Here is a 12,435-nt window from a genome sequence, read left to right as displayed (position 1 = left end):
CACCTGCACTGCTCAGGGCTACCTCCCTCTGCAGAATACTGGCTATATCTACACTACACAGCTCCTGGTCCCAATTTTTTCTGGGCCCCACACTGTACCAAGACCCAGCTACACATTTTTATGTTATTTCAGTTGAAGACCTTAAAAAAAAAAAAAAAAAAGCAAGCCACACACTCACACAAACCCAACACACCAACAGATCATAACCAGTGAGGCTGCTTTTAAAGTATGAAATTAAGGATGTCTGCTGCATTACCAGGGGCACAACCAAGGACAACAGTGAATGCCTAAGGGCCTAAGGGTGCAGATGCTGATGGAATAGTACCAGAGGTCTGAGGAGAACAGAGAAAACCAAGCCTGTAGAACTCTTCCTCAAAATCCTTGTTGGGAGAGTCCCAGGAGCAAACTGCCCTTGACATTGTGCCTGGATATTAGTCTCAGAACAAACTACTTGAAAGGGACTGAAAAAGCCAAAACACGAGCTGTGGTCAGGGGCTACTTTTGAATAGTTGCTAAGTAAACAAACCAAAAAAAAAAAGTATTTTAAAATTAATTCTGTTACCTCATTGAACTACTTGTATAAGCTGCCTTATACATAAGATGAATGCTCCTGGGGAGACTGTACAACCCTCATGGTCTTTCTCTCCAGAACATTCCTGACATATAGAACTTTAGATCCATTTATTAAGCACATAAAGGGATCATCAATTTAAATGCATTCCCTATACTGCAGTTCCAGTTAGTTGTCTGCTACTTCCCTGAGCACTTACATTTGTCTTATAGAGTTCCTTACAGGACCAGGAACTGCTCACACCTCAAGAGAAACTGGCAAAAGCTTTTTACTGCTGTCACCACTGAGGTTAAACACGTAGTTAAGATGCCCAAACCTCCTGACCATTTAAAATGGGAGAATTTTACAGTGTTCCTGAATTTCCAGAAGCTTTTTCCTTTGCATTTTTCACTTGGGTTTGTTATAATGTAAGGCTATTTAGCACTTTTGAAAAACAGTCGCAGTCCCAAAGACTTTTATTTATACAATAGGTACCTCACAGACTGTGGTAGGGTGAACATGCCTTTTATCACCCCCTTTCTGAGAAGGCATAAAATCTTATTGGAGGAGATAAGACCAATAGTCATCTAAACTTTGCACAGAAACTGGGGGAAAATGCATGACAATTATAACATGAATACTTAACCACCAAAACTTGAACCACTGCTATAAAAAAATCCTTGTTCTTGCTGAATTGAAAGCATACAAACTTTCTGACCTCTCTCACCCCATAATCAACATAAAGAATTAGCAGGAGCAGATAAAACAACATACAAGACATACCCAAACATGCTTAGGCAATTTAAAAGTTATTGAAATAAAGAAAATAAAAATCGGGCTTATTAAATAATCTGTTTCTAATATGCTTTGTAGAAATGTTAATTATGGATGGGCTGTCTACTCAACTTTTTTTTCTAATAAGCACACTGAACATGGTCTTGGTTAATCTAACATGAATTATGGAAGTTTATTATAGAGTCAGGGCAAGGCTTCATATAAAAAAAAAAAAAAGCACACAAAAAAATTACAAAACTACTTACTCCGCTGCTTACTGGTCCAAATTTATGGCCTGAGGAATCTGGTTCTTCTAAATACAGAGTGTAAAAGTGTGGTCTACATCAAACAGTACCAAAAATGTAATATTTTACATACACGTTAAGACAGTTTGAAGATATTATATTTCAACAATGGATATCAAATATTGGAAACAACTGTGACATTCAGAGGAAGGACATATTAAAGAGAAACAGAGAAATATAACAATAAAAAAAAGGGTTTCAGTCATAGAAACAGGCTTCCATTAAATAATATTTTAAGATTGCTAAAATAATGCATGAGATATTGTTTAAAACAGAAATAATATTTAGAAAGCAATTAATTGTAATACCACTCAAACAGGAACTTATACTTGCAACTGTATACCTACCTTTTATCTTCTGGTAACTGCAGCCAGCGAAGAACAGTCATCACCCTTTCTTCAAAGGGGATTGAGCTGTATCAGAACAACACAAGATCAACCAGCCATATATGTTCAAGAGCTAAAAATTTTTAGTCACACATTAGAAAAAAAATCAATGGACTTTAGCAGAGAAAACAGAATTCAACCGGATGCCATTAATGGCTCTTTAGCAGGATGCAAGTTTATCTATGCTAATTACTCCTGACTCCACAGGAGTTAATGGCCCGATCTAAAGTTCCCTTGAGTATTGTCCCTGTTGATTGCAATGTGATTAGAATAAATCTTCCAGTAGTGCTTGTGTTTATTATATGAAGAGGATAATTGGCTTCAGGGTGCAAAATCATGTGCAGGTTTTCATCCCTGTGTTATGTTTTGAAAAAGTAATAGTTTCGTTTTTTGTTTTCTTCTTTTTTTATATATATTTTTTAAATGTTTAAACAGTTTGAATACAAGCTCTCATACTATGTCACAAAGTAGATGCTCTATATCAATTAATGAAGTAGACCACCAATAAGCATGTTGACCTGTAACAACACGAGGCACCTGCAAAGTTAGTAATCCAGCTACTTAACATAAGTTCAAGTAACAATGTACAAGTTCCTAGAGAAAAAAAAAGCAGTAGGTAGTAAGTCAAGAATCAGAATGTTAATGCTATATGAAGGGTGTAGGAAGAGAAAATGATCCTAGGAAGACAGAAACAAAAAGCCTGATTTCTTGGGTGATATTTGAAATGCTGATAAACAGATGTATGTAGAATTTTCATTAGGAAGAAGATGTTTAACTGCAGCAAAGAGCAATCACTGACTAAAGTATGACTATCTTAATGTGAAATAGTTGAAAACTTCATAGAATCTTAGAACGGTTTGGGTTGGAAGGGACCTTAAAGATCATCTAGCTCCAATCCCCCTGCCATGGGCAGGGACACCTTCCACTAGACCGGGTTGCTCAGAGCTCCAGCCAGCCTGGCCTTGAACAATCCCAGGGCATCCACATTTCATTTGCAACAAAACTCATTTTACACTGGAACAATTTACCACAATTAACAGCAAAACACTTTAGTTTTCAGACAATATCACATCAAGACCCGATCCATTCACTGCATGAGAGGTTTGGATTGAGTAACTCTAAACACACCCATGAAAGATTTTTATAAATAGACAAGCACTAAAGCTTGAAAGCTAGCTGCTCTTAAATTTGCTTTTTATATATCTTTCCTGTAAAATGCTTCCTGAGGAATGACAACATGATTAGACCAAGAATCTACATTATACTGAAATGTAGTCAATTGGATCCTATCTTTTTTTCATATTGTGTACAATTGTTTAGAAAAACAGGAACAAAAATTACGCTTTCTCTGGCATCTGTTGCATTACAACAGATAAAGTAAAATATTCGCCTAAGACACAAGAGTTTACATACCTACTGTAATTTTCATACAGGTTTGGGAAGGTTCCATTAACTGCTACATCTGACCCAGGCCAAAAGAACGTACCCGCTTTTAGACCTTGGTACATAGCTGTTAGCCAAATCTGCAGAAGGAAAATACAATTGCCGTAATTAGTGCAGGTCACCAAATTAGCTGAGTAACTGCCAGATCCACTACTGCCCCCACCAGCTCCACACTCTTCAGCAAGATCAAAAACTAAAAACATTAAGAGGAGCACTCTGGATAGTCAATCTTGCTGTCGTTGCTCTCTGCAGTCCAAATATACCTTGCAGCCCCATTCCTCATGGCAGATACTCGCATCCCTTCTGCTGCTACGCCAGGGGGAGCCAGGACCAGGAACCAATAGCTCCCATGGATGGAGAAGTAACACAGTGGTAGAACCAGGGCTGAACACCAGGAAAGGGAAATGTCTCAAAAACAGTGAAGCAAGAAGACATGGTAATGTTCTGAGGACCTATGCCCCACACACTCTGAAATATGGGACCAAGACTTTGGGTAGTTCTTCCGATCTTACTGCTGATCTCGTGATTGGAGGATTTCTGTCTGCCTTCTGTGTGTTCTCCTGCCTGAATCGTATACCACTTTCTTCTCTGTGGCCTGCAAAGTCTACACTTGTGTGTTCTTCCCTCACACACACACAACACACATCACGCACACAAAACAACACACAAACAACACCAGTCCTCCCCACATTACCAAATAGCTGCATCTGTTCCCCTGCTGTTCTTCAGGCTAGCCCTCACTCAAACTTTCCCACATCACTTCATTTTGATGGCAGTCTCAGCAGATATGCCATAGCTGTATGATTGAACTAAGACATTTTCTTTTAAAACCACATCCTTAGACCTAGCAGTCATTTAGGCAGAGTGTAATCATTTACTACTGATTATCACTAAAACTAACTGGTTTCTCCATTTCCTCAGAGAAGTTAACTGCAAGCCCACTTCATACTAAAAAGAGAACAAAATCTGGAATCCCTATTAGTTATTTTAAGCTAATTTTATCCTTGGAGAAAATTCCATTTAAGTTTAACAAGATCTGTTACATTTTGTTTCATTTGTCACTTTGCAGCTCTTAGTATTACAATTCCTAATCATGATGAGTAATGCTTCTTGGCTGATTTAGAAGTACCCTCTGTACTCTTTCAACATCAGTATGCATCCAAGTGATATTAAGTAACATAACAACAGGCTGATGTACATTCTCAGTAGTATATTAATACTTACAGGCTGTCCTTGGTACCACTGTGGATTAAACTTCTCTTCACTTCTAAGGGTGAAAGACGCATTTCTTTTGGGGTCATACATCTTGTTATCAATTATACCATGAGATTCAGGATACAGCCCCTGTAAATTGAGAGTATACATGCCATAAAGAAAAAGAACCTTCCGACTACACAAACAGATGTCCATTAGACAAATATGCCCAGCGAATAATCTATATGTGGCTCCTACTCCACCAACACCTCAAGACCCAAACTTAACAACATCACCTACCATTGCTAACAAGCCCTACTTTCCTATTCTTAATTGTTTCTCAGTGAGCTTAAGAAAAAAAAAAATAGGCAAGCAACTTGCTCTAGGATCAAACTGAAAGACATCATATCAGTTCATAGGTTTGTTGTACCTTTAGTACCAACGACAAAGCAATTACCTATGCTGGACCTCCATCCCATGACCAAAAATGGGACATTTCAAAGGAGAATTGCACATCAGGGGGTGAAAGCTCAAGCTGAGGATAAGAAGTGCTCAGAGGCACCAGCTGTTAGGTAGTTTTAACAGGCTGTGTGCTCTGCCTTCAAGCAGACTAGTTCCTTTTTACATTAAAGGATATATAACACCACCACCAGCATGACCCTGATAAACACCATGCTTGCCACTTTTCACAATAATACACTGTATTAAGGGGTACTCTCACATGGATGCAGGGCATGACTATTGCCTCTCAGCTGCATATTCATTCATGGATATTTGTGAGGATTACCTGGTTAAACATCTCATTCCTGAACCTGTGCTCCTCACTTACTGGAAGTCCTAACAAACTGGGAAGATAAGAAAGAAGGTGCAGATCCTCAAGTATCTGATTGAATTTTAGTTGTGACATGATGAAGCCAAGAAGGATCTGCTGGATTCCAACCCTGCATTCAGTGTTGAAAAATCTCCGTTTTTCTTTTTCCTTCTATATGCAGGAGGTGATAAATTTACAAGATCAACTTGGTGACATTCCTGTCCAGGTTTGGGTACAGTCCCTCACAGAGTCAACAACAATGCAATGTTCAAATCTTTCAATTTCATACTCTTCTTTGCATCATGCTACCTTAAAGAATTGGAACAGGGCTGGCAGTTTAAAGGAGTCAGGCTGCTCTCACTCCAAGAAAGCACTGCAATTCAGTGGAAATAATTATACAAATGAGGAGTTGTAAAGTGATGTGACCTTCCACCTACATGGGAATTCTTGCACCTAGACTTGGAAGAATTAGATTCCTTAGATTAGATCTGACCACTTAGCTGTAGTGTTTTATAGAGACTGTTAATCTAAATTAGGTAAAGAGTATAATATATAAATTTTCATATTCTGAAGAATCCTATTATTGTAACAATCCATCAAAAAATATTATTCCCTTGGAGACAACTTAATAATGAACAGTCTCTTTATTGAAAACATATAACATAGAGGAATGCTTACTGTGACAATGGAGTAATGATTGGGAAAGGTCTTTGAAGGATACACTGGTCTCATACTGGAAGTGTATGTTCCACATTTCTCTAGAGGGAGGAAGAAATAAAATCAGCAAAATTACAGAAATAAAAACCCTTGCAAGTTTAAGTTATGAAGACATGTACCCATTATAAAGAGGAAAAAGAAAAAAGAAAATTCCAGAAAGTTTTCATTCTTCAAAGTTCTGGAGCTAATACTTCATATTTCCTCTCACATTCATTTACAAGCTGACTAAAAGGCTACTAACACAAATTTTACATATTTCTAATGACTGACTTCGATGCTCACATGAGCAAAACCTACAGCCCTTATGAAAAGCATGCATAGATAAGAACGAATAATCAAAGGAATCACTACCCTCCAAAGTTGCCTTGGTGCAAGGTAAGTGAAGTCTGCAGCTTGAGGCCAGCTAGCTACTTCACCTTGGGCACTTCCAGAGGTAAAGCAGACACTAGCACTGTGGTGCCCTGGCTCTCTCAATCGCCTGCCAAACCATTATTTATTATGCATTCTGCCTTTTTTTTTAAAAAATAAAAGTAAGCTTTTATTCTAGGATGAATCTTAAAATTGTCTTCACCTGGATAAAAACAATCATAGGTTTTTAAGGAGATTAATGAACAATATTTGCTAGTACAAAGGGTCAACTAGGCCAAAGCACTTAAGCAAATCTTACTTAGGCTAGGTGCCTAAATTTCCAGAAAAACATATGGGCCCTGATTTTCAGAAGAAAAAAAAAAAAAGGCACTTAAAGAGCCCAAAGTAATGATCTTATAAAAAGACCACCTTTAGGCAGTCTTCGCTGGCCCCCTGGGTCATTATTATATAATAAATAAAATAGAAATGAAAGGTATGATAACATTAGAAGCGTTGTGTTAAGGCATTTTGAACTCATTTAGATTGGGGCTTTGGATTAGATCTCCGTTGAAATAATCAGTTTGAGCTAACTGAGATAAAAAGAAGCCAAGCCAGAAAGACAAATCCTTTCAAGTTATAGACATCCTCTCCCACCATTTACATTCCATAGTAACAAATCATCTCTTGTATCTTTTTTGCTACTGCAACACACTTGACACATTTCAACCATTTCCAAATATGTTGTTGAGGCTGTTTTCCCAAATGCTAGTTTTTAGTGGTAGGGAGGGAGACTGGGGTTTTTTTGGTTTGTTTTTCAAGTAATAGAAAAATACATTTAAACCTTGTTTTATCCAAAATCCTAGGGGGTTTTGCTGGGACTTTCCATAGGAGTTATCTTTCTTCTTTTTGTCTTGTTGCCTTAGTTAAAGACAACTGAAGATGAAAGAAGGATTTATTTTAGAATTATGATATCACAGCATAGAAGTACTTGAAAATGTCTTCTCTGAACCTCACACGTACACATGATGGCTATGCCTGGGTTCACTGAGAACCCTCAGCTCCAGGCTGAATTGCCCACCTTTCAGTAGGTAGCAGCGTGCGTATGTATAATAAAACTTGCCAAAAGTGAAATACTATCTTACAGGCATCTGCTCTAACAAACTTGTCTCCTTGGAGACTGAAATTCATTGTAGACATAGCTGAATTAAAAATATTCCTGTTATCTAACAGGATGTCATCAAGTGTTTTAAAGAAGAAAATCCAGGGATTTAGCATGGTTCTAATTTAATAAAGAAGGAGGCTGCCAGGTAAGTTATTTATTGTGAACAACTGTTCACTGCTTTGTAAATGCTGTCTATCATAAGTTGTGTCTTTTTGAACTTTTACTAGTCCTGTAAATAGATCACTATGACCTTCAAAAGGATTCAGTACAATTCTTCAGCGATAGTCAAGCAATTTACCCTTTATTGTTACTTACCTACCACAGAGGAACAGATTTCATTACCCTTTCCTGCACAGTAAAATACTGTCACAGTACTTACTCATAAAACTGTTTGTCTTTGTAATATCATTGCATCCAGTTTTAGTGCCTACAGACACACGGGACATGAAGCACATAGAGATTTGAAGCCACAGGTCCTCAGAGTGTCATGCGATATACCCCCCAGTGACACCAATTTTCATTCATGAGACTATTTTTCTCGTACTGAAGAATATTTGCCTTATCTGAGCTTTTTACCCACTATTTTACTGGGGGGCGGGGGTGGGGACTAGAAAGCAAGGTTTTGTAACAAGAGAAAGCTGAAGATCCTGTAGTATATCATAAAAGTCCATCAGATTACAAAAAAATGTTCCAGAGTAATGTAGAGCTGTATACATAATGCAGAAATAATATTTTTCCCCAGACTATTCCTTATTTTATTCTGTCTAAAACATGTATTATTAGGCATTCTGGTTTTAAAAAACTTTAAAATAAAAATGTAAGTTTTGACCGCCAAAAACTCCATGGTTCTGAAGAAGCGAAGGGACTTCAATGAGGATAAGATATTTCTACTTCTTGGTAGTCGGAATTTATCATGGGTTCAGTGGAAACAGAAATAAGTTTATTACAGAAGTCAATGAAAGAAGCTGCGCTGTAGCCTATCCAGACCAAAGAATGAAGAAATTTTACATGTGGAAGTGGATGTCGTAGCCTGGAAGTCCTACAGATGACCTGAGACACTGTTATCTTGTATCTCAGCCAGAGCTATAATATAACCATTTGTAATAGTCAGTCTCTCCTCTCAATGCCCAAGAAGTCTTCTTCAGTTCAAGTTTTTTATAACTGCATCTAATGGAATTGTTTCAAACATCTAATTTTATTCCAGCATTGAACAACACAAAAAAACCCCTAAAACCTCAAATACATCTGTGATTTGGTGTCCTCTGGAACAGATCAAGTTGTAACAACCACTGTACAAAAAAGCAAGCATTTTTACTTTTATTTTTAGTCAAAATGAAACCAGCCATCCCAGGTAGTAATTTATGAATGACAAGAAGATTGTCATATTTTGCAGACACAAAAAGCCATCGGTTCTTTACAGACCTCAGCCAAAACAGAGACAGGAAAAGTAACTAAAGTTATTTAGACTTACAAAGTTAAGTAACACACTACAAAGCCTTAGGAAAAAAAATATGTACTTATGAGGCCCTCATTTTTTCTGCAAATGCTTGTTAAATTAAGGTTTTCTCAGACCCAGCACAATATTCTACCAGCCCTTCGGTATCATCTGCTCCTAATCTCTTCCTTCTCTATCTTCTTTTTCAAATTAAATGAAATGCTCTCTACCTTGCGTTCCATTTTCTAAAACCATTCCACCAAAATATGAGACAATGTGGAATAGAGTAAAAAGTGGGTCTATTTCTGTTTTGAAGAAATAAAGGAAACTCACTGCAAAAAGCATCAGTCTCCTAAATATAGCAAAGGCTACTCAATTTTTAAGGTTTCACTGAAAATTTGAAAGGCTCTTTCCTCATGCCCACTCTCTTTGCCCTTCCACCCTCCAACACCTCAAGCTCTCTGTGCACAGTTGTCATTTAGGGCAAAAACTTCTATTTCCATGCAAGAAGAGTGAGGATTTTAAAGTGTAAGCATAGCTGCATTTATGGATTTTCCAGGTAAGACATCATGATATTACTTAGACAAAGAAACTACTCACGTAATTTGCTAATAACAGGTAGGAGTCCACCCCAAGTCTGCAAATATTCTGCTCTGAAGCCGTCCAATGAAAATAATAACACTGGAGACTTGGTAAATCTGAACAAACAGAAATTGAAGTATTAAAGAGACAGACTCTGAGAAATAATTTCCTACTACTTATTTCAATAAAGTCTCCCCCAAATTGTGGGGATGTTTGTTATGGGAATACAAACCAGGCCAAGGAAGCAAGTCCCCCCGAGGAGGAGGTCCCCAGGCTGGCGCAGAGGTGAGCAGAGCGGCCACCTGGTCCCTCTGCTCACAGGCTGGTGTAGCAGCCCTGCCCAGAGGGGCTGAGGATTGCAGTTGGGCACGCGCAGGGAAATCAGCACAAGGCCTGATTTCACAAACACCCATAAAATAAAGGACAAGCCAAGATGCTCATGTCCTCAGTCTGGTGGGTTTGGTGGTACCAATCTCAAAATTGGACCCACTGGAGCAACACTCAGCCCCTCCACACCCACCCTGAGATAAGGGCAGGGAGAGCGAAAAGGCACTGTGAAGCCATGGCTTTCCTTCATTCACTTTGCTGCTGAACAATTTGTAATTTAACTGAAAAAAAAAAATTTCTCTTTTTACATATACAGTGCACAAAACTGTACGGAAGTCTAATGTACTGAATTAGTTAAACTGGCAACTATAACATGTATTTTTCATCTTATAAAAATTATTTAACCAAGGATAACTTGGTTACTGTATCAGAAGTACTACTAATTGCCGAACTGAAAAATGTGGCTCCATGATAGGAACACTGCAACAATACTTCCGCCTGGAACTTGACAAATACCTTCAGAAACTGATTTCACTAAAACTAGCAAAAATAAGTTCTCCCCTTTCAGTCTCCACAGGACCTATGTTTTCCAGCCTTGACTTGTTCCCAGCTTCAGCCCTGTTCAAATGATTTCTCTCCAACTGTAAGTACTTAAAACATTGCATCATGGATGGGAGTAGTCATCAGTAATTTCTTCCTTGAAGAAAAAATACCCTATGTTTGACCTACAGAAATGAGGACATGCAAGATTGCAAAACAAAAATCACCACAGTGCAGCAACAACCACTGAAAATACAGATTCACATGAAAGAATTGAATATATTTTACATGCCAACTGCAAGGTGATTTTTCCTTTTTGTTTACAAACAGTAAAATGATTTTTTTTTTAAAAACCTTTGTTGCATTTTAATTTCCCAAAATAAAACAGTAAGGACAGAAGACAAATATTATCTATAAAGTGTTGACATTTTCTTTAGTGAGGTACCCCACAAAAAAATGCAAACACTCATTTACAAGTGAAACATTTATTAGTCTTATTTCAGCCAAACAAACATGACTATATTAAAACGAAGATTAGCCAGACAAAAAATGTCTATCATAAGAAAATTAATTAACAATTTGGACAACAGTTCAGCCAAAAAGACTTCATTAGTCAGAACCATTACAAAGCCTACTGTACATCCAAGACAGAATAAAACATTAAGATGCATTTGTAAGATGTGTGTTTGTAGCCTGGTTTTTATTTATATGGTATATTTAATACCATCTTTTGAAAAATCCTAGTAGGGGCAGTTAGGAATAAGAAATGAATGATATTCAGATCAAGACTAAAGCCCTTTGGAGGAAGAGAGTAGGGAGACTTCATGTACGACCTTTGCCCATATTACAAGTATTTTTTGCACTGCAGATTCTGATCTGTACAACATTTGCAAATACCTTCTACATTCCCCACCCCACAAATTGATTCCCTTCAATGAAGAGATCTAAAAATCTCCACTGTGAAGTTTCCTGCAATAACATATGATCTTTGAGGCAAAGACTGTTCAATATTACTTACTGACAAGTCTAATTTAATTTTGGTTTTGTGGTGGTTTACGGTTGTGGGTTTTTGATCTTTTTTTAGTTCTTTTGTTGTAGTTGTGGTTTGTTGTTGTTGGTTTTTGGTTTGGGGTTTTTTTTCTTGTTTGTTTTGGTTTTGTTGTTTTTTTTGTTTTGTTTTTTTTGGTGTTTTTTTGGGGGGGGGTGTTTGTTTTTTAAAGGAAAAAAAAAAAAAGGAAAAAAACCCAAAACACCACACAACACCACACCTTAGAAAGGGACTTCACACAACTGTTTCTGATTTGGCATTTACAAGTAAACCAACTGTTAAGTATATGTTTTGGTTGTCTGGAAATCCAGCTACTGATACCTCCGTAAAATTAAAATTGGCAAAGTAGACCATTGTCACAAGTGGGGACACTGGCCACTACCCGTATAGTCTACACATACTGAAACTTGTATAGTTAATGATCTGCCCTGTGCTGAGGGAAGCAAAGCGTGACAGACCACGTTAAACTGCACTCTCTTTGGAACAGCTCCAGTTAAACCCCCAAACTGACCTGAGCTCATTTCTGAAAGATATCAGTGATACTTTTTCCTGTCAGTAGCCAAGGTTACACTTGCTACACCAAAAATGCACTATCATGAGCAAGCAAGCCCTGGGAGGCTGAAATTTTGTCCCTGCCAGTGATTCATGCTGGCTGCGTCCAAACAGTATGACAAGGGTGTTTCACAGCTCTTGGATAAATATGTATGCCACAGTCACATCCTGACTCCAAACTGAAGGAAATGCACTGGTAATTATCCCCTCCTATAAACTGGCTTCTATGGAAACATAATGCAGGCAACACAGGCTTGCTGT

General features: G+C 37.8%; 1 protein-coding gene across 1 annotated transcript in view; it reads right to left on the bottom strand.

Annotated features, from left to right (window-relative positions):
- The window catches only part of ENPP1 (ectonucleotide pyrophosphatase/phosphodiesterase 1), a 55,607-nt gene that overhangs the window by 21,317 nt on the left and 21,855 nt on the right, over positions 1 to 12,435 (bottom strand). Inside the window, exons 6-11 of the mRNA XM_065632607.1 lie at positions 9,726 to 9,823; positions 6,142 to 6,221; positions 4,683 to 4,802; positions 3,429 to 3,538; positions 1,977 to 2,042; positions 1,591 to 1,663 (exon numbers count right to left, since the gene is read on the bottom strand). Of these exons, the coding sequence (XP_065488679.1) occupies positions 1,591 to 1,663; positions 1,977 to 2,042; positions 3,429 to 3,538; positions 4,683 to 4,802; positions 6,142 to 6,221; positions 9,726 to 9,823 (547 nt within the window). The remainder of the gene's footprint in view (positions 1 to 1,590; positions 1,664 to 1,976; positions 2,043 to 3,428; positions 3,539 to 4,682; positions 4,803 to 6,141; positions 6,222 to 9,725; positions 9,824 to 12,435) is intronic.

Source organism: Caloenas nicobarica, chromosome 3 (assembly GCF_036013445.1).
Source record: "Caloenas nicobarica isolate bCalNic1 chromosome 3, bCalNic1.hap1, whole genome shotgun sequence".
NCBI classification, from domain to species: Eukaryota; Metazoa; Chordata; class Aves; order Columbiformes; family Columbidae; genus Caloenas; species Caloenas nicobarica.
The sequence above is the reverse complement of the archived record's forward strand: the minus strand, read 5'-3'. Positions and strand labels throughout refer to the sequence as shown.